The 26,120-nt window shown below is 51.0% G+C and overlaps 1 protein-coding gene across 2 annotated transcripts in view; it reads right to left on the bottom strand.

The window, feature by feature from the left end:
- KDM5C (lysine demethylase 5C) overlaps window positions 1-26,120 on the bottom strand; it is a 106,860-nt gene that overhangs the window by 11,095 nt on the left and 69,645 nt on the right. For both annotated transcript variants that reach the window (XM_075324276.1, XM_075324277.1), the window contains 13 exons: window positions 15,195-15,357; window positions 14,446-14,565; window positions 13,922-14,298; window positions 13,549-13,673; window positions 13,282-13,432; window positions 6,510-6,603; window positions 6,062-6,417; window positions 5,835-5,973; window positions 5,222-5,401; window positions 3,911-4,051; window positions 3,196-3,711; window positions 2,173-2,227; window positions 1,879-2,081 (listed from right to left, as the gene is read on the bottom strand). In XM_075324276.1, the coding sequence (XP_075180391.1) occupies window positions 1,879-2,081; window positions 2,173-2,227; window positions 3,196-3,711; window positions 3,911-4,051; window positions 5,222-5,401; window positions 5,835-5,973; window positions 6,062-6,417; window positions 6,510-6,603; window positions 13,282-13,432; window positions 13,549-13,673; window positions 13,922-14,298; window positions 14,446-14,565; window positions 15,195-15,357 (2,620 nt within the window). The remainder of the gene's footprint in view (window positions 1-1,878; window positions 2,082-2,172; window positions 2,228-3,195; window positions 3,712-3,910; window positions 4,052-5,221; window positions 5,402-5,834; window positions 5,974-6,061; window positions 6,418-6,509; window positions 6,604-13,281; window positions 13,433-13,548; window positions 13,674-13,921; window positions 14,299-14,445; window positions 14,566-15,194; window positions 15,358-26,120) is intronic.

Here is a 26,120-nt window from a genome sequence, read left to right as displayed (position 1 = left end):
AACACTTCGGCACTAGTGGGGTAGCACCTCAGGTGCTGCTTACCGCCCGCTCAAAAGCGGGTGTGTGGTCGCCAGAATCCCGTGTCTGGGTCTCCCAGAGCTTGTCTCCCCTCTCCAGCTCAGACTGTAAACAGGAATGGCTGCCGGCGTCCTGTGAAGAGGGGCGGGCCGTGGGCGTGCCGCAGACAAAGTGCGGGAAACTGGCGTCCCACTGTGCTCAATGAGGGGGGCTGGAGTATGCTAAGCAGACTCCAGCCCTCGGCGCTGACATTCTGAACAGCGTCCCGCCCTTCCCCTGACTGGCAGGCCTGGGGGCGGGAACGAAACGAAACTAGGCCGCAGAAGCCGGGGACTCGATTTATAAGCGCGGCCGTCGTATACGCACGGCCAGCGCGGAAGTCCCCGGCGCACCACAAGTCCCAGCCGCGCCGCAGTGTAAAAAACCGCCAGCAGCGGCCGGCGCGGCAGTTCGTAATACATAAACTCACTCAGCAAAGCTGCAGTGAGTAATAGCACAAGCGCGCCGCGCTGCTGCCCCCGGCGCACTAACACACCCAGCAATGCTGGTGTGTGTGTGCGCGATTTGCAAGGGGACACAGAGTACCTTAATGTAGCAGGGCCCTGTCCCTGACGATACTCAGCTCCATGTCCAGCCGATTCCAGGGGCTGTGAATGGAGCTCGGCCTCAGTGCCTGGAGACCGATAGGATCCCACTTCACCCAGAGCCCTAAGGGGATGGGGAAGGAAAACAGCATGTGGGCTCCAGCCTCCGTACCCGCAATGGGTACCTCAACCTTAACAAACACCGCCGACAAAAGTGGGGTGAGAAGGGAGCATGCTGGGGGCCCTAGTATGGGCCCTCTTTTCTTCCATCCGACATAGTCAGCAGCTGCTGCTGACTAAACAGTGGAGCTATGCGTGCATGTGTGCCTCCTTCGCACAAAGCATGAAAACTGAGGAGCCCGTGATCCCACGGGGGGTGTATAGGCAGAAGGGGAGGGGCTTTACACTTTTCAGTGTAATACTTTGTGTGGCCTCCGGAGGCAGTAGCTATACACCCAATTGTCTGGGTCTCCCAATGGAGCGCCGAAGAAATAGTTTTCTCTTAGCCATCATTGGGGGACACAGCACCCACCCTGTTGCCCTGTTGGGCCTTGGTTCTCTCAGTACCTTATTTGGTTATGACTCTCTTTTTCTCATGTTCCTCTGTTGAGATAAGTTCTTACTATTTTTTTCTCCTACTGCTTGTATACTAAAACTGAGACTGCCTGGCCCGGCCAGGGGGTGTATACTGCAGAGGAGGAGCTAATGTCTTTTGCATCTTCTTAGTGTCCTCCTATGGATAGGCAGCATAACACCCATGGTCCTGTGTCCCCCAATGATGGCTAAGAGAAAACGATATTACGGTGAGTACACAAAAATCCGTTTATAACTGGCAATGTAATGAAATCCTTTTTTGCACTGAGCAGTCGCCAATATAAAACTAACCTAAATTTATGTCTTAGAGAATAGTTATAGGTTGAAAAAGAGACCTAGGTCCATCTAATCCAACCTTCCTCTACCAATTATACATTTTTGGCACTAAAACATCTATAACCGGCAACATTAGGAAATCATTTGCTGCACAGATCAGTCACCTTCAATGCAGATATGTCATAAAGCAGAGCCCTACCTATATGTATAACATGGCAGAAAAAAATCCTCACCTCTAAAGAGGTAACAAACTTCTGACTTAAGAGACAATAAGTGATTGATAGTCACCCCATCCATATCATGTAGGGGAGTGGGCATGACATTCTCCAATTGTGTTGCCCTACTCAAGAGCCAAAAATAAAAAAATTACTAAATCATTCGGTTTCATTTGAAGCCTGGCATTACCTCAATCAGCGTCCGGAGCCTCTCCACCGGTGGCGTCTGTGATGCCAGTAGTAGCCTCGAAATGCTAAGTTCTTCTTCAAGTGTGACTTCAAGCAGGTCCCCTTCTAACATGAGGTCCTCCAGCAAAGTTCGAGACCCGATAGAAATATCCAGAATGGGCGTCCTGTCGATACGAGGGAGCAGAGCGGCCATCGCATCCAGATCTGGGAGGAAGAAGCGAATACATGAGGACATTGGAGGCACATCCAACGCTGTCGCTGTTGTGGTCGGAGGGGAAACGTGCGTCGAGGTTACCTGGCATTGCACAAGTGCCGTTCTCTGAATGACCATCTCCATTCTCATGGGGAACCTGGGAGTAAATTCAGGAAACAGTTTAGCAACAAACATAATAAGCATCAGCGGATTTACTTACCAGTCTCCGGCGCTGCTGTTACTTCCGATCCGGTGACTGTAGTGAATATTCATGAGGCATAATGAGCGGCCTGGAAGTAACAGCAGTGCTGGAGACAGGGGAGTATAAAAAGGCTTTAAATTTTTACGTGACATGTTTTCTCCAGTAAGTCACATCAGTGTGTGGTCCGTGTGACACCCGAGCTGCCGGAGAGAAGTGGACATGTCGTCGTGTGGAGCATACGGACACGGGGTGAAAACATGGGCGTGTGCGCAAACCCTTTAACCCTAGAACGCATACCTGGGGCCTCGCAGGCCTGCTAGGTCATTTGTTTTCTATGGTAGATTGTTATGCTTGCGCATTCTAGGGTTAAATTTAATGGGTCTGCATGTGTCCGTGTGAAAACACGACCACACGTACTGAAAAAAACACCGACTTGTGAAAGAGGCAGACAACGTGTGTATGGGGACAGAACAATTATATTTAAAAGGTTTCAAAAGATTATTCTCCAAAATTAGAAAAAAAAAAAGTAAACAACTCTGCTGACTGGCTGCAGCGGTGACAGTAGCAGCCAATCACTGTGCTCACTTGTAACATGAGCTGCAGAGCCCAATGATGAGCAGTGATATTGCAGCCAAAGACGATCAACATCAACAAAGTCTGCAGCAGGAGCTGGACCCAGGGAGGGTGAGTAGAGCACAGAGTTATATTTTTTTTTTTATTGCCAGTTTCTTTTGTCAGGGGGACAGTAAACCATCATGGAGCCAAAAATCGGTAGTTGGGGCGCCATCACTTCCACTTCCAGCAGATACATCCATGGTAGCATGGGCGTGGATGTATCTTCCAAGTCTTCCAGTATGGCGCGCCATGACACAACGTTGGGTAATGAGGGAAGGATTCCCACCCCGGTGAAGCGAGCTACTTACAGGGTTCTGCTCGTTGCGGGTGGTCTCCCTCAGGGCCTGGGGGTCTTTCTGTACCCGCTGTCTTTTCTCCGTCAGGGTTGTAGCAGCATTGGATATTTCTGGCGTTGCCATCACCTTGCGAGCCCGATCCTGCCAGCTCATTGCCCGCTCCGTTAGACATTGCAGCGCCTCTCCTTCCGGTAAGCGCACCGACAATTTCTGGAGGGCGACCAGCAAAGAAAGTATAGTCTGCAGCCGAGGTCGCCGGGAGCACACGCAGAGGGAACACAAAAACCGACTGTCCCATTCCCACCAGGCCAGAGATTGCGACGCGTGCGCCCCCCGATGGGCGGAGAGTCTGGGTCCGGGCACACAGAGCCCATGAAACATGTCCTGGCAGAGCTCGCAGCGCAGCATCAGCTCTCCGGCGGGCTCTCCGCACACACAGACACAACCTCGCTCCAGCGAGGAGTTCATAGACCGCAGCCTGAGGATGCCGGCCTTCTCCTTCTGTTCCCCTTCTTTAAAAGCCAGGACCTGATGAAAAACACAGCAATATATGAGGACGCTTCATTATGCTGAACGCGAGACGTGCGATACACGGCAGCCATGTCTGAGGATTTCACCACCATATGAGGTCTATAGGAGCCTCCTTCATGCCCGAAGCCATCTGTAGAGAGACCCCAGCAGAGAGGGCTCGGCTGCCGCCATGGTATGTGTGGGCACCGATACTTACAATGCATCCGGGATCCCGCAGCTCTTGTGCAGAAAGCCCCAGCCCCTCTATATCCGAGCGATACAAGCCGTGCTCCTTCTCCTTCCTCCACTGCGATCTCTTGCCGGTCCCTGAAGACACATCCGCACTTGGGCAGAGAACCTGCGAGAATGGGAAGAAAAGAAGTGACGTCCGTACACACGGTAAAGAGCGAGGATGAAGGCGAAGGAGGTGGCGGCTGCAGGAGGTCCCACACGGTAACGGTGCAGCTCACAGCACACCCCATCCCCCCTGCTCCTCTATAGGATTACTGCAGGGAAGGAACGGGGACACTCAATGCAGCAATTCCACGGCCCTCCACCAGGGATTATACAATCGGCTGCCTGATTGCCCCAGACCACCAGGGATACAGACCATATACAATCTTATCACTAACCAAGACCACCAGGGATAGACCATATACACCCTCATCATTGCCTTGGACCACCAGGAATACAGACCATATATAACTCATCACTACTCCAGACCACCAGGGATATCTGTATATTACCTAGTCACTAACATATATCACCTAGTCACTAACCCGGACCACCAGGGACACAGACCATATTACTTCATCACTACCCTAGACCACCATGGATACAGACCATATATAACCTAGTCACTGCCCCAGCTCACCAGGGATACAGACCATATATAACCTAGTCACTGCCCCAGCCCACCAGGGATACAGACCATATATAACCTAGTCACTGCCCCAGATCGCTAGGCATATAGACCATATAAACCTCATCATTGCCCCAGACCACCAGGGACACAGACCATATATAACGTTGACAATGCCCTGGACCACCAAGGTACAGCCAATTTATAACCTCATCACTACCCCAGACCACCAGGCATATAGACCATATAAACCTTATCACTGCCTCAAACCATATATAACCTTGACAATGCCCAGGCCACAAGGAATAGAGACCATATAAAACCTCATCACTGCCCCTGCCCACCAGGGATACAGACCATATACAACCTCATCACTACCCCAGACCATCAGGGACACACATACAACCTTGACAATGCCCTGGACCTCCAGGAATACAGCCAATATATAAATTTCATCACTGCCCCAGCCCACCAGGGATGCTGCTTAATTATCTATATTGTAATATATATGCATATCTGGTACTTAAATGACTGTTCAGCCTCGGACGCCCACCTCACGTGAACACTCTTACAATACCAAGGACTAATCACTCATCGTACAGATCTGGATTTTTAAAGGAGTCAACCAAACAAGTGTCTCCCCCCCCCCGTCTCCCGTGTAATCACCTCCAGCAGAGTGTAGCACGAGTTCTTCTTCAGGAAGGTCTTCGTCGCTTTGTCCCGCCAGGAATGAGCCGCAGCCACTTGTACTTCCAATTGATGCAATTCATCCATTTTCACGGGAAGGTCCCGACCTACAGCGACCAGTCCCTCCAAGTCATCCAGGCAGGGGTAGTGATCTCCGTTCTATCAAGGAGAGCAAATATTACGCAAGGTCAAATATCAGGAGACCGTCAGAAAGTAGCCTGACCATCCAGCATCATAGCTCGGCCGCTTTTAGCAATATTCGGATAAGACAAAGAACAGAATAAGTATTCTGATCAGGACTCAAGAAAACGCGGCTCATTGGTTAAAGGGTTTTCTCCAGATCAATCTTCAGGAGTACGCCGCTCCTCCCGGCCTGGGAACAGTGCACTCCTGATGATTGACTGCCCCGCCAGGGTCCATGTTTGAGTTACTGGTGTGAACGGTGCGCGCCTGTACTGCGGCGGAGGAGCGCAGGGAAAACAAAACCTGCATCTGAGCAGCGCTTACAAGCTTTGTGCTCCTCGCCATGATTTGGACAAGCAAGGATGCCATTGTGGACACGTTTCAGGAACCAGTTTTCATTCTCACTGACCTGAATCTCATCCACGTCGGCGCTCCAGGCTCGAGCCTTGCACAGCGCCTCTTTCAGGCTTAGTGTATTCGGAAGTTGCACTGGAATGTTCTCCGCCTCCTTAATGATCGCCTCGAGGGTAGCAGGAGGATGCTTCTGCCTACAAACACCACGAGGAGGTTTTGTATGAATACAAGTGCCATGGGCTGACTGTAGAGGACGACATTTCCGACCGGTATAAAGCTCACCTTGCTTCTAAACACATCTGCGCCTTCTCTTCCCAGCGGACGGCGATGGAGATGAGCTCCTGCAGTTCGCTCCTCGCCTTCTCCACCGCCGGGCTCTCCGCTACTTCCCCAGCTTCTTGCAGCAACGTACGCATCCCTTGTAAAGTGCCCGAACGTCCCGCAACCAGGGCTGCCCGCACCCGGGATAACCACTGCCCCTGACGTAAGTGTCTCCCCAGCTGCACGGCTTCGGGTAACCGCACCTTGAAGGCGTCGCAGCGCTCCAGCAATGCTTTCATCTGGGCCGCGCTGTCTGGGAGAGACTGTAAGCAGGTCTTGGCCTCTTTTTGTAAGGACTCAGCCTGTTCCAGGAGTTCCTGAGAAGGAAAAATAAAACGACAACTTTTAATGCGCGTGACCATCATGGACAATGTATGGAGCGGGGCGAGGGGAAAAACGTCACAATCACCTGTAGGGGCGACAGCTGATCCAGCGCACACGGAAGAGCTTGGATACGTTGTACGAGCTTCAGCAAACTGTCCAGCGACATTACTGTAGAAATGCTATAAAAAAAAAAAAAAATATTAAAAATATAAATATATAAAATACATAATATATTTATATTATATATACACACTGTATATATTAAAATATATAGAATATAAAGAAGGGAATTTTGTTTACTTACCGTAAATTCCTTTTCTTCTAGCTCCAATTGGGAGACCCAGACAATTGGGTGTATAGCTACTGCCTCCGGAAGCCGCACAAAGTACTACACTTAAAAGTGTAAGGCCCCTCCCCTTCTGGCTATACACCCCCCCGTGGGAGCACGGGTCCCTCAGTTTTAGTGCAAAAGCAAGAAGGAGGAAAGCCAATAACTGTTTCAAAAACAAATTCAATCCGATAGACAATATCGGAGAACACAACTTATCAACATGAACAACATGTGCACCCGAAAAACAAATACCCTAAGAAAAAACCAGGGCGGGTGCTGGGTCTCCCAATTGGAGCTAGAAGAAAAGGAATTTACGGTAAGTAACAAAATTCCCTTCTTTTTCGCTCCTAATTGGGAGACCCAGACAATTGGGACGTCCAAAAGCAGTCCCTGGGTGGGTAAAAAGAATACCTCGTGATAGGGCTGTCAAGCAGCCCTTTCTTACAGGTGGGCCACCGCCGCCTGCAGGACTTGTCTACCTAGGCTGGCATCCGCCGAAGCATAGGTATGCACCTGATAATGCTTGGTAAAAGTGTGCAGACTCGACCAGGTAGCCGCCTGGCACACCTGCTGAGCCGTAGCCTGATGCCGTAATGCCCAGGACGCACCCACGGCTCTGGTAGAATGGGCCTTCAGTCCAGATGGAATCGGAAGCCCAGCAGAACGGTAGGTGTGAAGAATTGGTTCCTTGATCCACCGCGCAAGGGTGGATTTGGAAGCTTGCGACCCTTTGTGCTGACCAGCGACCAGGATAAAGAGTGCATCCGAACGGCGCATAGGCGCCGTGCGGGAAATGTAGATCCTGAGTGCTCTCACCAGGTCCAACAGATGCAAACCCTTTTCAAATTGGTGAACTGGATGCGGACACAAGGATGGTAAAGTGATATCCTGATTGAGATGAAAGGAAGATACCACCTTGGGAAGAAACTCTGGTATTGGACGCAGAACTACCTTATCTTGGTGAAACACCAGGAAGGGAGATTTGCAAGATAACGCCGCCAGCTCGGACACTCTCCGAAGAGACGTGACCGCCACTAGAAAAGCCACTTTCTGTGAAAGCCGAGAAAAAGAAATCTCCTTCATAGGCTCGAAAGGCGGCTTCTGGAGAGCAATTAGAACCTTGTTCAGATCCCAGGGTTCCAATGGCCGCTTGTAAGGGGGAACGATATGACAAACCCCTTGCAGGAACGTGCGTACCTTAGGAAGTCGCGCTAGGCGTTTCTGAAAAAATACGGATAGCGCGGAAACTTGACCTTTAAGGGAGCTAAGCGACAAACCTTTTTCCAACCCAGACTGCAGGAAGGAAAGAAAAATAGGCAATGCAAATGGCCAGGGAGAAACTCCCTGGGCAGAGCACCAAGATAGGAATATCTTCCACGTCCTGTGGTAGATCTTGGCGGAGGATGGTTTCCTAGCCTGTCTCATGGTGGCAACAACTTCATGAGATAAACCTGAGGTCCCTAGGATCCAGGACTCAATGGCCACACAGTCAGGTTCAGGGCCGCGGAATTCAGATGGAAAAACGGCCCTTGAGACAGCAAGTCTGGACGGTCTGGTAGCGCCCACGGTTGGCCTACTGTGAGATGCCACAGATCCGGGTACCACGACCTCCTTGGCCAGTCTGGAGCGACGAGAATGGCGCGGCGGCAGTCGGACCTGATTTTGCGGAGCACTCTGGGCAACAATGCCAGAGGTGGGAACACATAAGGTAGCTGGAACTGCGACCAATCTTGAACTAAGGCGTCTGCCGCCAGAGCTCGGTGATCGTGAGACCGTGCCATGAAAACCGGGACCTTGTTGTTGTGCCGTGACGCCATCAGGTCGACGTCCGGCATCCCCCAGCGGCGACAGATCTCCTGAAACACGTCCGGGTGGAGGGACCATTCTCCTGCGTCCATGCCCTGGCGACTGAGAAAGTCTGCTTCCCAGTTTTCCACGCCTGGGATGTGAACTGCGGATATGGTGGATGCTGTGTCTTCCACCCACGTCAGAATCCGCCGGACTTCCTGGAAGGCTTGCCGACTGCGTGTTCCCCCTTGGTGGTTGATGTACGCCACCGCTGTGGAATTGTCCGACTGAATCCGGATCTGCTTGCCTGCCAGCCACTGTTGGAAGGCTCGCAGGGCAAGAAAAACTGCTCTGATTTCCAGAACATTGATCTGAAGGGTGGACTCTCTCTGAGTCCACGTACCCTGAGCCCTGTGGTGAAGAAACACTGCTCCCCACCCTGATAGGCTCGCATCTGTCGTGACCACCGCCCAGGATGGGGGTAGAAACGACCTTCCCTTTGACAATGAGGTTGGAAGAAGCCACCACCGGAGAGAGTCCCTGGCTGTCAGAGAGGGAGACATCCCTGTCGAGGGACGTCGACTTCCCGTCCCATTGGCGAAGAATGTCCCATTGTAGAGGGCGCAGATGAAACTGCGCAAAAGGGACTGCTTCCATTGCTGCCACCATTTTCCCTAGGAAATGCATGAGGCGCCTCAAGGAGTGCGACTGGCTCTGAAGAAGAGATTGCACCCCTGTCTGCAGCGAGCACTGCTTGTCCAGTGGAAGTTTCACTATCGCTGAGAGAGTATGAAACTCCATGCCAAGATATGTTAGTGATTGGGTCGGGGTTAGATTTGACTTTGAAAAGTTGACAATCCACCCGAACCTCTGGAGAGTCTTCAGTGCCACGTTCAGACTGTGTTGGCATGCCTCTAGAGAGGGTGCCTTTATCAGCAGATCGTCCAGATACGGGATCACAGAGTGGCCCTGTGAGTGCAGGACTGCTACTACTGCTGCCATGACCTTGGTGAAGACCCGAGGGGCTGTTGCCAGCCCGAAAGGAAGCGCTACGAACTGCAGGTGTTCGCTTCCTATAACGAAGCGTAGAAAACGCTGATGCTCTGGCGCAATCGGTACGTGGAGATAAGCATCTTTGATGTCTATTGATGCTAGGAAATCTCCTTGAGACATTGAGGCGATGACGGAGCGGAGAGATTCCATCCGGAATCTCCTGGTTTTTACGTGTTTGTTGAGCAACTTTAGATCCAGGACGGGACGAAACGACCCGTCCTTCTTTGGCACCACAAACAGATTGGAGTAAAAACCGTGACCTTGTTCCTGAAGAGGAACGGAAGCCACCACTCCTTCCGCCTTTAGAGCGGCCACCGCCTGCAGCAGAGCATCGGCCCGGTCGGGCGGTGGAGAAGTTCTGAAGAAGCGAGTTGGAGGACGAGAACTGAACTCTATCCTGTACCCGTGAGACAGAATGTCCCTCACCCAACGGTCTTTGACCTGTGACAGCCAAATGTCGCCAAAGCGGGAGAGCCTGCCACCGACCGAGGATGCGGAGAGCGGAGGCTGAGAGTCATGAGGAAGCCGTCTTGGTAACGGTTCTTCCTGCTGTCTTTTTTGGGCGTGATTGAGTCCGCCAAGAATCTGAGCCTCTCTGATCCTTTTGAGTCCTTTTGGACGAGGAGAATTGGGACCTGCCTGAGCCTCGAAAGGACCGAAAACCAGACTGACCCCTCCTTTGTTGGGGTTTGTTTTGTCTGTGTTGAGGCAAGGATGAATCCTTACCCTTGGAGTGTTTAATGATTTCATCCAAACGCTCACCAAACAATCGGTCACGAGAAAAAGGCAAACTGGTTAAGCACTTCTTGGAAGCCGAATCTGCCTTCCATTCTCTCAACCATAGGGCTCTGCGTAAAACCACGGAGTTGGCTGACGCCACCGCCGTACGGCTCGTAGAGTCTAGGACAGCATTAATCGCGTAAGACGCGAATGCAGACATTTGAGAGGTCAATGGTGCCACCTGCGGAGCAGATGTACGTGTGACTGAGTCGACTTGTGTAAGCCCAGCTGAAATAGCTTGGAGTGCCCATACGGCTGCAAATGCTGGCGCCAACGACGCTCCAATAGCTTCATAGATGGATTTCAACCAGAGCTCCATCTGTCTATCAGTGGCATCTTTAAGTGCCGCTCCATCTTCTACTGCAACTAAGGATCTAGCTGCAAGCCTGGAGATTGGAGGATCCACCTTGGGACACTGGGTCCAGCCCTTGACCACGTCAGGGGGGAAAGGATAGCGTGTATCTTTAAGCCGTTTGGAAAACCGCTTATCAGGATAAGCGTGGTGTTTCTGGATTGCATCTCTAAAGTCAGCGTGGTCCAGAAAAGAGCTTAATTTACGCTTGGGATATCTGAAATGGAATTTCTCCTGCTGTGAAGCTGACTCCTCCGCAGGAGGAGCTGACGGAGAAATATCTAACATCTTATTGATGGACGCTATAAGATCATTCACTATGGCGTCACCATCCGGTGTATCCAGATTGAGAGCGGTCCCAGGATCAGAATCCTGGTCAGTTACATCCGCCTCATCACCCATAGATTCATCCCGCTGGGATCCTGACCAGTGAGACGAAGTTGAGGGCCCCTCATAGCGAGCCCGTTTAGGGTGTCTGGGACTGTCGTCCGAGTCAGAGACGTCACCCTGGGGTGCGTGTGACACCCCCAGAGCACGGAAATGTTCCAGTTAAGGGGGACCAGGGAGCAATGATTCAACAGTGTCCGTGGTCTGAGTTACTGGTCTAGACTGCAATGTTTCAAGAATTTTAGACATAGTCAGACAATCTGTCAGCAAAAGCTGCAAACTCCGTTCCTGTCACCTGGACAGCATTCACAGGTGGTACACCCTGGGTCACGTCTAGCAGAGGCCCCGGCTGTGCAAGTGTCACAGGGGCCGAGCACTGCACACAATGGGGGTTCAGTGGAACCTGCCGGTAGAGCAGTCCCACATGCGGTACAGGCAGCATATAACGTCTGTGCCTTGGCACCCTTGCGTTTTGCGGACGACATGCTGTTGCCTCCTTGTAATCTAGGAGGGTATATAGCCGAGAACACCAGCGACCGTACAGTGTCAGTATTTGCAAACACAAAATACCAGGTACACAAACGGCACAAGTGGGGGTGAGCCCTTGAGGGCTGCTTACCGCCCGCTGAACAGCGGGTATGAGGCCGTAGAATCCCGTGTCTGGGTCTCCCCGTCTCCCCTCTGCAGCTCAGCGTGCAGGCAGGAATGGCTGCCGGCGTCCTGTGAAGAGGGGCGGACCGTGGGCGTGCCACAGACAAAAGTGCGGGAAACTGCGTCCCCCTGTGCCTAGTGTGAGGGCTGGAGTATGTAAAAAAGACTCCAGCCCTCAGCGCTGATGCTCTGTACAGCGTCCCGCCCTCCTCCTGACTGGCAGGTGCGGAGGCGGGCACGAGACGAACTAGGCCGCAAAAGCCGGGGACTGTAGTAATAAGCGCGGCCGAGATATATGCATGGCCAGCGCGGAAGTCCCCGGCGCACCACAAGTCCCAGCCGTGTCACAGTGCGACTGACCCCAGCGGCCGGCGCGACCGTTCGCCCTGATCTACCCACTCAGCCGAGCTGCAGTGAGGAAATGGCACAAGCGCAGCAGCGCTGATGTCCCCGGCGCACTAACACACCCAGCAATGCTGCGGTGTGCGCGCGTATGCACGGGGACACAGAGTACCTTGACGGAGCAGGGCCATGTCCCTGACGATACTCAGCTCCATATCCAGCGGCATCTCCAAAGGCTGCGGATGGAGCACGGTCTCCTGTGCCTGGAGACCGGTAAATCCCACTTCACCCAGAGCCCTAATGGGGGTGGGGAAGGAATCAGCATGTGGGCTCCAGCCTCCGTACCCACAATGGGTACCTCAACCTTAACAAACACCGCCGACAGAAAGTGGGGTGAGAAGGGAGCATGCTGGGGGCCCTATATGGGCCTTCTTTTCTTCCATCCGACATAGTCAGCAGCTGCTGCTGACTAAACAGTGGAGCTATGCGTGCGTGTCTGACCTCCTTCGCACAAAGCAAAAACTGAGGGACCCGTGCTCCCACGGGGGGGTGTATAGCCAGAAGGGGAGGGGCCTTACACTTTTAAGTGTAGTACTTTGTGCGGCCTCCGGAGGTAGTAGCTATACACCCAATTGTCTGGGTCTCCCAATTAGGAGCGAAAAAGAAATAAAATATATAAAAAACATTGTAAATATTACATATACAAATAATTTATGTATATTATATTTTTATATATTTTATTTATATTCTATATATTATATATATATATATATATATATATATATATATATATATATATATATATATATATATATATATATATATTAAAATATATAGAATATAAATAAAATATATAAAAAACTATAATAAAATACATAATATATTGTAAATATTACATATACAAATAATTTATGTATTTTATTATATTTCTATATATTTTAATATATATATAAAATAAATCTAACATATGTAAATTAAAAAACAGAATATATAAATATATAAACTATATAAATATAATTATATATTAATATAAAAATAATATAAATATATATCAATCAGAAATAGTGCAAATATACTAGTAGGCAAAGTCCAATTTACCAATGATCCCCCCCATCCAGTGTATATTTTGTAGACTTCAAAACCCCCCCAATATAATCTATGCACAGGACAAACCTTGCAGATTGGGGATCACCCAGAATGTCCTTGGCTTCGCTAGTGCAAGATTCGATTTCTTTAATGGTGCCCTTCAGCTCCTGCAGCATGTCGTTTTCTGCAAACCTCTTGTCCGACGCCTCTTTTGCGAGGATCTGCAGTTGCTCTAGTTCTGCAAAAAAAAAAAAAAAAATAAATAAAAATATATAAAAAACCCATGACAAGTTAATAATAATGAAGACAGTGGCAAGAAATGGAAATCAGATGTAGGACTGGTTCGGATCTCACCGATCTTCGCCCCGTTCTGAAGCTCCAAGGCCCGACGCACTTTGTTTGCCCAGGTGTCAAAGGATTCAGCCCGAATTTTCAACTTGTATAACATTGCTGGCAGCTCATCAAGAGTGTAGCGGTACCTAAAATGTATGGGATCATTAAATACGGGGAACACCATGAACATTCAACCTGCCGGCATTCCTGACACCTCTTCAGATTAAGTAGGACCAACGTTGATCTGAGCCAACAAATCAGAATAGGCACTGGAGTGGCCGGTAGGAGGTGGTTCGCAGGGTCCCCATCCTCTAGACCAGGATTTGTGACTTCAAACTACCATGTCACGTATTAAATTACATTAAAAACTCCTTTCTAAAATTTGCAGCCTCACCTGAGATACTGACGAGCCGGTAGGCACTGGCACAAGTCCTCAATGTGATACAGGCAAACCAGGCCCTGAGGGCAGTTGTAGCATGCCAGTGCGGACAGAAAGCAGGTCGTCTTGCACTTCTGACATTGTCTTTCATCGTCAGGGAGCAACTCGAATGCCTCCCGCTCCGCTTCGGTGATCCCTCGCTCCATCAGGGACTTGCGTAGTCTCCGCTCTTCCTGCACCAGAATAAGCATCTCCTTGTGCACCGCGGCGGCCAGCGTCATGTCCAGTCTTTCAGGACACGCAGACATTTTGCATATCAGCTCCTCGTGTGAGAATACGCAGTATCGACGGAGCCTCCGGTAATGCTCAATACACTTTCTGCCGGCTGTGAGCTAGAAATTTGACACATGGGTCAGTAAGATTGATTTAGATAAACAGACTCAATTTTAATTTGTGGCTGTTAGAAATGAGAATGATCTGATATACTCCCTTACAGGATGGCGAGGTTAGTCTGAAAATATTTTGTGTGATCCACTCACCCAGTCAGCAGTGCAGAAATTCACGGCCTCGGCAAAGTTGTAACCCTGGTTGAAACCGCTGTGATAAGCTCTAGGAAAGGTAATGACGAACTCTCCAGCACATTGGTTTGTCCGAACAACCTACAGGAGGACATATAACATAAGAGGGGGGCAGAATAAAGGGTCATCTATTACTAAAAATATAAAATTTGTATATATTATATAAAAATATATTATAATAGAATATCTATCTATATATAAAAAAAAAATAAAAATAAAAATGATAGTATAATTTTATAAATTTATTGTAGATTATATTTTTATTATATAAAAATTTTATAATTTAAATATAAAGTTGTATATAGAATTTATATATATATTTATTAAAAACTATATATATATATATATATATATATATATATATATATATATATATATATATATATATTATGTTGTATTTAAATTATATTATATATGACAATATAATATACAATACATTTAAATCTAAAGTTTAATATAAAATAATATAATTTTATATTTAAATGTATATTATATAAAGTATAATTTTTTTAATATATATTTATTAAAATATTATATTTCATATAATAAAAAATATATATAATATAAAATTATACTAGAATTTTATTTCATATATTATATTTTACTTTTATTATATATATATATATTTATAATATATTATATATAATAAAAGTAAAATATAAAAAATTATTTGTATAATAATATAGCTTTATTTTATATATATCACTAACCGGCACCCCATGAGCCATCAGGGTGTTGGGGTTCATTAATGTCACCAGCTGATGGAGGAGATCTGGCTGACTGTCGAAGAGTTCGGGAGTCAACCTCTTCATAACGCCTTCAAGTTGTTCAGCAGCAGAAGACGGCACGCCATACCAGGTCTTGGGCTCTCCCCTGGGAGGAAAAAAAGAGAATTTTGTTACTTAACGTAAATTCTTTTTTTTATAGTTCCGTATTGGGAGACCCAGACCATGGGTGTTTAGCTTCTGCCTCCGGAGGACACACAAAGTACTACACTTAAAAGTGTAGCTCCTCCCTCTGAGCTTATACACCCCCTGGTAGCCAGTCCTAGCCAGTTTAGTGCAAAAGCTGAAGGAGAATAGCCACCCACAAGTAGAACAGAGTAAGAACCAGAACAACCGGAGACTCTGTCCACGACAACAGCCAGTGATAACACACGGAACAAGAAAATTGCCAACAGGCAACAGGGAGGGAGCTGGGTCTCCCAATACGGAACTATAAGAAAAAGAATTTACGGTAAGTAAACAAAATTCTCTTTCTTTATCGTTCCTATGGGAGACCAAGACCATGGGACGTTCCAAAGCTGTCCCTGGGTGGGAATAAACAGAAAAAACTAAGAAGTAGGCGGAGCCTAACGTCACAAGTGGGCGACAGCCGCCTGAAGGATGCGTCTGCCCAAGCTCGCATCTGCCGAAGCATGAGCATGCACTTGGTAGTGCTTCCAAAAGGTATGCAGGCTAGTCCAAGTGGCAGCCTGACAGACTTGTTGAGCCGTAGCCTGGTGCCTGAAAGCCCAAGAGGCACCGACAGCTCTGGTTGAGTGTGCTTTGATCCCCGGCGGGGGAGGCACCTGAGTACTCTGGTAGGCGTCCGAAATGGTCGATCTAATCCAACGGGCCAAGGTCGGCTTAGAAGCAGAGAGACCCTTGCGCCGCCCTGTGGTTAGCACAAAAAGAGCGGTGCACCGCCTAAGCGCAGCGGTGCAAGCCACATAAATCCGGAGAGCACGCACCAGATCTAGAGTATGCAGCGCTTTCTGAAAAGCGATGAACAGGGGCCGGACAGAAGAAAGGCAAGGAAATATCCTGGTTAAGGTGGAAGGGAGTGACCACCTTAGGGAGAAAGTCCGGGGTCGGACGGAGAACTACCTTGTCTTGGTGAAAAACCAAAGAAGGGAATTTTGTTACTTACCGTAAATTCCTTTTCTTCTAGCTCCTATTGGGAGACCCAGACGATTGGTGTATAGCACTGCCTCCGGAGGCCACACAAAGCAATTACACTAAAAAGTGTAAGGCCCCTCCCCTTCTGGCTATACACCCCCAGTGGGATCACTGGCTCACCAGTTTTAGTGCAAAAGCAAGAAGGAGGAAAGCCAATAACTGGTTTAAACAAATTCACTCCGAAGTAACGTCGGAGAACTGAAAACCATTCAACATGAACAACATGTGTACCCGAAAAACAACCAAAAATCCCGAAGGACAACAGGGCGGGTGCTGGGTCTCCCAATAGGAGCTAGAAGAAAAGGAATTTACGGTAAGTAACAAAATTCCCTTCTTCTTCGGCGCTCCATTGGGAGACCCAGACGATTGGGACGTCCAAAAGCTGTCCCTGGGTGGGTAAAGAAATACCTCATGTTAGAGCTGCAAAGACAGCCCTCCCCTACGGGGAAGCAACTGCCGCCTGCAGGACTCTTCTACCTAGGCTGGCGTCCGCCGAAGCATAGGTATGCACCTGATAATGTTTGGTGAAAGTGTGCAGACTCGACCAGGTAGCTGCCTGGCACACCTGTTGAGCCGTAGCCTGGTGTCGTAATGCCCAGGACGCACCCACGGCTCTGGTAGAATGGGCCTTCAGCCCTGATGGAACCGGAAGCCCAGCAGAACGGTAGGCTTCAAGAATTGGTTCTTTGATCCATCGAGCCAGGGTGGCTTTGGAAGCCTGCGACCCTTTGCGCTTACCAGCGACAAGGACAAAGAGTGCATCCGAGCGGCGCAGGGGCGCCGTGCGGGAAATGTAGATTCTGAGTGCTCTCACCAGATCCAACAAATGTAAATCCTTTTCATACCGATGAACTGCATGCGGATAAAAGGAAGGCAAGGAGATATCCTGATTAAGATGAAAAGAGGATACCACCTTAGGGAGAAACTCCTGAATGGGGCGCAGCACTACCTTGTCCTGGTGGAACACCAGGAAAGGAGCTTTGGATGACAGCGCTGCTAGTTCGGACACTCTCCGAAGAGACGTGACCGCTACCAGAAAGGCCACTTTCTGTGAGAGTCGAGAAAGTGACACATCCCTCAGAGGCTCGAAGGGCGGCTTCTGGAGAGCAACAAGGACCTTGTTTAGATCCCACGGATCTAACGGCCGCCTGTACGGAGGTACAATATGACAAACCCCCTGCAGGAACGTGCGCACCTGAGAAAGTCGTGCTAGACGCTTCTGAAAAAACACGGATAGTGCCGAGACTTGCCCTTTAAGGGAGCCGAGCGACAAGCCCTTTTCCAACCCAGATTGCAGGAAGGAAAGAAAGACAGGTAACGCGAATGGCCAGGGAGATACTCCTTGTGCAGAGCACCAGGATAAGAAAATCTTCCACGTCCTGTGGTAGATCTTAGCAGAAGTGGACTTCCTAGCCTGTCTCATGGTGGCCACGACCCCTTGGGATAATCCTGAAGACGCTAGGATCCAGGACTCAATGGCCACACAGTCAGGTTCAGGGCCGCAGAATTCCGATGGTAAAACGGCCCTTGGGACAGTAAGTCTGGACGGTCTGGTAGTGCCCACGGTTGGCCGACCGTGAGATGCCACAGATCCGGGTACCACGACCTCCTCGGCCAGTCTGGGGCGACGAGTATGACGCGGCCGCAATCGGATCTGATCTTGCGTAACACTCTGGGCAAGAGTGCCAGAGGTGGAAACACATAAGGGAGCCGGAACTGCGACCAATCTTGCACTAAGGCGTCTGCCGCCAGAGCTCTTTGATCGCGAGACCGCGCTATGAAGGTCGGGACCTTGTTGTTGTGCCGAGACGCCATTAGATCGACGTCCGGCACCCCCCAGCGGCGGCAGATTTCCTGAAACACGTCCGGGTGAAGGGACCATTCCCCTGCGTCCATGCCCTGGCGACTGAGGAAGTCTGCTTCCCAGTTTTCTACGCCCGGGATGTGAACTGCTGATATGGTGGATGCTCTTTCCTCTACCCACATCAGAATCCGCCTGACTTCCCGGAAGGCTTGCCGACTGCGTGTCCCTCCTTGGTGGTTGATGTATGCCACCGCTGTGGAGTTGTCCGACTGAATTCGGATCTGCTTTCCTTCCAGCCACTGCTGGAAGGCTAATAGGGCAAGATACACTGCCCTGATCTCCAGAACATTGATCTGAAGGGTGGACTCCTGCTGAGTCCACGTCCCTTGAGCCCTGTGGTGGAGAAAAACTGCTCCCCACCCTGACAGACTCGCGTCTGTCGTGACCACTGCCCAGGATGGGGGCAGGAATGATCTTCCCTGCGATAATGAGGTGGGAAGAAGCCACCATAGCAGAGAATCCTTGGCCGTCTGAGAAAGGGAGACTTTCCTGTCTAGGGAAGTTGTCTTCCCGTCCCATTGGCGGAGAATGTCCCATTGAAGTGGACGCAGATGAAACTGCGCGAACGGGACTGCCTCCATTGCTGCCACCATCTTCCCTAGGAAGTGCATGAGGCGCCTTAAGGGGTGCGACTGACCCTGAAGGAGAGACTGCACCCCTGTCTGTAGAGACCGCTGCTTGTCCAGCGGAAGCTTCACTATCGCTGCGAGAGTATGAAACTCCATGCCAAGATACGTTAGTGATTGAGTCGGTGCCAGGTTTGACTTTGAAAAGTTGATGATCCACCCGAAAGTCTGGAGAGTCTCCAGCGCAACATTCAGGCTGTGTTGGCATGCCTCTTGAGAGGGTGCTTTGACAAGTAGATCGTCCAAGTAAGGGATCACCGAGTGTCCCTGAGAATGCAAGACTGCTACCACTGCCGCCATGACCTTGGTGAAAACCCGTGGGGCTGTTGCCAGACCAAATGGCAGAGCTACGAACTGGAGATGGTCGTCTCCTATCACGAAACGTAGAAAACGTTGGTGCTCTGTAGCAATCGGCACGTGGAGATAAGCATCTTTGATGTCTATTGATGCAAGGAAATCTCCTTGAGACATTGAGGCAATGACGGAGCGGAGGGATTCCATCCGGAACCGCCTGGCGTTCACATGCTTGTTGAGCAGCTTTAGGTCCAGAACAGGACGGAACGAGCCGTCCTTTTTTGGAACCACGAAGAGATTGGAGTAAAAACCTTGCCCTTGTTCCTGCAGAGGAACAGGGATCACCACTCCTTCTGCTTTTAGTGAGCACACCGCCTGCAGAAGGGCATCTGCTCGGTCGGGAGGTGGGGAGGTTCTGAAGAACCGAGGCGGAGGACGAGAACTGAATTCTATCCTGTACCCGTGAGACAAAATGTCTGCTACCCACCGGTCTTTGACCTGTGGCAGCCAAATGTCGCAAAAGCGGGAGAGCCTGCCACCGACCGAGGATGCGGAAGGAGGAGGCCGAAAGTCATGAGGCAGCCGCCTTGGAAGCGGTTCCTCCGGTTGCTTTCTTGGGGCGTGAATGAGCCCGCCAGGAATCTGAGCTCCTTTGCTCCTTCTGAGTCCCTTTGGACGAGGAGAATTGGGTCTTGCTGGAGCCTCGAAAGGACCGAAACCTCGACTGCCACTTCCTCTGTTGAGGTTTGCTTGATCTGGGCTGGGGTAAGGAGGAGTCCTTACCCTTGGATTGCTTAATGATTTCAGCCAATTGTTCACCAAACAGTCTATCTACAGATAGTGGCAAGCTGGTTAAACATTTTTTGGAAGCAGAATCCGCTTTCCATTCCTTTAACCACAAGGCTCTGCGCAAGACAACAGAGTTGGCAGACGCAATTGAGGTACGGCTTGTAGAGTCCAGGACAGCGTTGATAGCGTAAGTCGCAAACGCAGACATTTGCGAGGTTAGGGACGCTACTCGCGGCACTGCAGGACATATGATAGAGTCCACCTGTGCCAGGCCAGCTGAAATAGCTTGGAGTGCCCACACGGCCGCGAATGCTGGAGCAAACGACGCGCCGATAGCTTCATAGACAGACTTTAACCAAAGGTCCATCTGTCTGTCATTGGCATCTTTAAGAGAAGCCCCATCTTCCACTGCAACTATGGATCTAGCTGCAAGCCTGGAGATTGGGGGGTCCACCTTTGGACACTGGGTCCAGCGTTTGACCACGTCAGGGGGAAAGGGATAACGTGTATCCTTAAGACGTTTGGAGAAACGCTTATCTGGGTAGGCATGGTGTTTCTGGACTGATTCCCTGAAGTCAGCGTGGTCCAGAAAAGTACTCAGTTTTGGCTTAGGATACCTGAAATGGAACTTCTCCTGCTGTGCAGCTGCCTCCTCTGCAGAAGGGGCAGGGGGAGAAATTTCCAATAGACTATTGATGGCCCCTATAAGGTCATTTACCATGGCGTCACCATCAGGAGTATCCAGATTGAGAGCGGTTTCAGGATTAGACTCCTGATCACCCTCTGTCTCATCATGTAGAGACTCCTCTCGCTGAGACCCTGATCCGCGTGATGACGTGGAGGGTCTCTCCCAGCGAGCTCGCTTAGGCTGCCTGGGACTGTCATCTGAATCAGAGCCGTCAGGCTGAGATGCCTGGGACCCCCTTGAAGCACGGATTAACTCCAACTGAGGGGGACCGGGGAACATTGCCGCAGCAGTGTCCATGGACTGAGTAACTGGCCTGGCCTGCAAGGTCTCTAGGATTTTTGTCATAGTGACAGACATCCTGTCAGCAAAAACTGCAAACTCTGTCCCCGTCACCGGGACAGGGTTCACCGGCGACTCTGCCTGGGCTACTACCACCATAGACTCCGGCTGACGAAGTGGCACAGGGACCGAACATTGCACACAATGGGGGTCATTGTAACCTGCCGGTAGATCAGCCCCACAAGCGGCACAAGCAGCGCTCACAGCCTGTGTCTTGGCACCCTTGCGTTTTGCAGATGACATGTTGTCGTCTCCTCAGAGCAATTGGGGTATACAGCCAAGAAGCGACCTTACAGTGCAAAATATATATATATATATATATGGTACAGAGAAAAAAGTACACAAATATCACACTGTGGCACTAGTGGGGCCAGCACTTAAGTGCTGCTTACCGCCCGCTTAACGCGGGTGTGTGGTCGCCAGAAATCCCTTGTCTGGGTCTCCCAGAGCCTGTGTCCGTTCTCCAGCCAGACTGCCTGTAGGAATGGCTGCCGGCGTCCTGTGGAGAGGGGCGGGCCCTGGGCCTGTGCAGACAAAGAGCGGGAAACCTGCGTCCCACTGTGCTCAGTGAGAGGGCTGGAGCATGTAAATAAGGCTCCAGCCTTCGGCGCTGATGAATCGAACAGCGTCTCTCCCTTGCCCTGATTGACAGGGCGGGGGCGGGAACGAAGCGGAGCTAGGCCGCAGAAGCCGGGGACTAAATTTATAAGCGACGCCGTCGTAAAAGCACGGTCGTTGCTAAGTCCCCGGCGCACTACAAGTCACAGCCGCGCCGCCGCTCTAGGGGCGGCCGGCGCGGCAGTCCCCAACACATAAAGTCACTCAGAAAAACTGTAGTGACTGTAACCCCAGCGCTCAGCGCTACTGTCCCCGGCGCACTAGCACACCCAGCAAGTCTGGAATGTGCGCGGCCTGTACATACGGGGACACAGAGTACCTTAATGTCGCAGGGCCTTGTCCCTGAACGGTACCCAGCTCCGTATCCAGCAGGTTCCATGGGTCTGTGGATGGAGCCCGGCCTCAGGGCTTGGGGGCCGGTAAGATCCCACTTCCTCAGAGCCCCTCAGGGGGATGGGGAAGGAAAACAGCATGTGGGCTCCAGCCTCCGTACCCGCAATGGGTACCTCAACCTTACAAACACCGCCGACATAAAGTGGGGTGAGAAGGGAGCATGCTGGGGGCCCTAGTATGGGCCCTCTTTTCTTCCATCCGACATAGTCAGCAGCTGCTGCTGACTAAACAGTGGAGCTATGCGTGGATGTCTGACCTCCTTCGCACAAAGCAGAAAACTGGTGAGCCAGTGATCCCACTGGCGCCGAAGAAAAAGGTGACTCCGCGGAGAGCGCAGCCAAATCAGAGACTCTCCTGAGAGAAGTTATGGCAACTAGAAAGGCCACCTTTTGAGAAAGACGATACAAAGAAACCTCCCTAAGAGGCTCGAAAGGGGGTTTCTGCAATACCGTGAGGACCAAGTTAAGGTCCCAGGGATCCAAGGGCCGCCGGTAAGGCGGAACGATGTGAGACGCACCTTGCATGAAGGTGCGGACCTGAGCCAGCCGAGCGAGACACCGCTGGACCAGAACTGACAGAGCTGAGACTTGTCCCTTGAGAGAGTTGAGGGACAGTCCTAGCTGCAGACCGGACTGTAAAAAAGACAGAAGGGTCGGCAACAAGAATGGCCAAGGAGAATGGGCGGAAAAGCGACACCAGGACAGGAAAATTTTCCAAGTCCTGTGATAGATCTTGACGGAGGAAGACTTACGGGCCCGAGTCATAGTGGAGAGGACTTCAGGAGGAATACCAGAAGCAGTCAAAATCCAGGACTCAAGAGCCACGCCGTCAATTTGAGTGCCGCAGAATTCGGGCGGAAAAACGGACCTTGCGAGAGCAGGTCTGGACGGTCCGGAAGATGCCACGGCATCTCCACGGACAGTTGGAGCAGGTCCGGATACCAAGCTCGCCTGGGCCAGTCCGGTGCAATGAGGATGACTCGACGGCCCTCCATTCTGATCTAGCGCAGGACTCTGGGCAAGAGAGCTAGAGGGGGAAACACGTAGGACAGACGAAACTGGGACCAGTCTTGAACCAGAGCGTCCGCGGCGAAGGCCTGAGGATCGTGGGAGCGAGCCACGTAAACCGGAACCTTGTTGTTGTGACGGGATGCCATTAGGTCCACGTCCGGAGTGCCCCACTTGCGGCAGATTGACTGAAACACTGCCGGGTGCTGGGACCACTCGCCACCGTCCACGGATTGACGGCTGAGATAATCTGCCTCCCAGTTTTCTACGCCAGGGATGTGGACTGCGGATATGGTGGACTTGGAGTCCTCCGCCCATTGAAGAATGCGTTGTACCTCCAACATTGCCAGGCGGCTGCGTGTCCCGCCTTGATTGATGTAGGCAACCGCTGTCGCGTTGTCTGACTGGACTCGAATGTGCCTGCCCGCCAATAGGTGGTGAAAGGCTAGGAGAGCTAGAAGCACAGCTCTGGTTTCCAGCACATTGATTGAAAGGGCTGACTCGGACGGAGTCCAAGTGCCCTGTGCTCTGTGGTGAAGATGTACCGCTCCCCAGCCGGATAGGCTGGCATCCGTGGTGAGAATCACCCAGGACGGGATCAGAAAGGAGCGCCCTTGGGACAGGGAGAGGGGTCAAAGCCAGCACTGAAGAGAGCTCCTGGTCCGTGGCGACAGAGCCACTAACCTCTGTAAGGAGGAAGGACGCTTGTCCCAACAGCGGAGAATGTCCAGCTGCAGAGGACGCAGATGGAACTGGGCAAAGGGAACAGCCTCCATGGAGGCCACCCTTTGACCCAGCACCTGCATCAGACGCCTGAGGGTATAACGGCGGGGCCTCAGCAGAGAGCGCACCGCTAGCTGGAGAGACTGCTGTTTGATTAAGGGCAACTTCACAAGTGCCGGCAAAGTCTCGAACTGCATCCCTAGGTACGTGAGATCGGAGTCAGAGTGGATTTGGGAAGATTGACAATCCACCCGAATTGGGCTAGAGTGGCGAGAGTGAGCGAAACACTCCGCTGACAGTCTGCGCTGGATGTACCCTTGACCGGAAGGTCGTCCAGATAAGGAAGCACTGCTAACCCCTGGAGGTGCAGGACCGCAATCACTGCCGCCATGACCTTGGTGAATACCCGAGGGGCCGTGGCTAACCCGAAGGGGAGAGCCACGAATTGGAAATGATTCTCTCCTATCGCAAAACGTAACCAACGCTGATGTGACACTGCGATTGGCACATGTAGATAGGCATCTCTGATGTCGATGGACGCCAGGAAATCCCTTTGGGTCATAGAGGCAATGACTGATCGCAGAGACTCCATGCGAAAATGCCGCACCCGGACATGCTTGTTGAGAAGCTTGAGATCCAGGATGGGCCGGAAGGTACCGTCTTTTCTTTTGGAACTAGAAAGAGATTTGAGTAAAAACCTCTGAACCGTTCCTGAGCGGGAACTGGGACAATCACTCCGTTTGCCTGCAAGGATGCTACGGCCTGAGAGAAGGCGGCGGCCTTGGAGCAGGGGGGAGTTGAGAGAACAAAATCTGTTTGGAGGGCTGGAAGAGAATTCTATCCTGTAGCCGTGAGATATGATGTCTCTCACCCACTGATCGGAGACTTGCTTTAACCAAGCGTCGCCAAAGTGGGAGAGCCTGCCACCGACTAAGGACGTGGCTGGAGCGGGCCGAGAGTCATGAGGAAGCTGCCTTAGTGGCAGAACCTCCTGCGGTCTTCTGCGGACGTGCTTTTGGGCGCCAGTTGGATTTCTGATCCTTGGCTGAGTTAGCGGACGAGGCGGAAGGCTTAGAGGCTGACCAGTTGGAGGAACGAAAGGAACGAAACCTCGATTGATTGCTACCCTGGGCGGGTTTCCTGGTCTTGGTTTGTGGCATGGAAGTACTCTTCCCGCCAGTAGCTTCTTTAATGATTTCATCCAGCTGTTCACCAAACAGCCGTGAACCAGCAAAAGGGAGCCCAGCAAGAAACTTCTTGGAAGAAGCATCTGCCTTCCACTCTCGAAGCCACAAAATCCTGCGGATAACAAGAGAATTAGCTGAAGCCACCGCAGTGCGGTGAGCAGCCTCTAGCATGGCAGACATGGCATAAGAAGAAAAAGCTGAAGCCTGAGCAGTTAAGGTAACCATCTCAGGCATAGATTCCTTGGTGAGGGAATGCATCTCCTCTAGAGAAGCAGAGATGGCTTCGAGAGCCCACACTGCTGCAAAAGTCGGGGAAAACGCGGCCCCCGCAGCTTCATACACAGATTTGGCCAGAAGGTCAATCTGACGGTCAGTGGAATCCTTAAGTGAGGTGCCGTCAGCCACCGACACAACGGTTCGGGCTGAGTGCCTAGACACCGGAGGGTCTACCTTTGGGGAGTGAGACCACTCCTTGACCACCTCAGGTGGAAATGGAAACCGGTCATCAGAACCATGCTTTGGAAAGCGTTTGTCAGGGCAGGCCCTGGGTTTGGTCACAGCGGTCTGAAAACTGGAGTGGTTAAAGAACACACTCTTCACTCTCTTAGGCGAGGTAAACTGATGTTTTTCTGCCAAAGAGAGTTGCTCCTCTGACACTGGCGGATTGAGATCCAGCACAGAATTAATAGAAGCAATCAAATCACTAAGATCTGAGTCACCCTCAGAGAAATCGATGGGATACATAGCCTCCGAGCCCCCAGTGAGGGCATCCTCCTCATCTTGAGAGTCAGCTCGAGACAGAGTCGTGGGATGGGGAGGGGGAGGAAACCCTGCGCCTTCTCTTAGAAGGACGGGGTCTGGGATCAGATGATGAATCCTCCGTGAGCTCCGATGGACGGAGGTCAGAGGATAGGAGTCCTCTGTCAAGAGTATTAGAGGCACCCTGTGAGGGGGGGCTGATGCATATTCATCAAAGTCCTGGACAAAAGTCCCATGGACTCAGCAAATGACTGGGATATGGACCTAGAAAAGGACTCTACCCAGACCAGGGGTTCAATCACAGGAGCAGGAGCAGCCTGAGAGACCACTGGGGGTAAGACTCCAGGCTGTGGCACCGCCAAGTTAGAGCAGACATCACAATGTGGATAAATGCTCGGCTCAGGCAGCA

The sequence above is a fragment of the Anomaloglossus baeobatrachus genome, chromosome 9, assembly GCF_048569485.1.
Source record: "Anomaloglossus baeobatrachus isolate aAnoBae1 chromosome 9, aAnoBae1.hap1, whole genome shotgun sequence".
Classification (NCBI taxonomy): domain Eukaryota; kingdom Metazoa; phylum Chordata; class Amphibia; order Anura; family Aromobatidae; genus Anomaloglossus; species Anomaloglossus baeobatrachus.
This window is presented reverse-complemented; position numbering and strand designations above follow the sequence as displayed.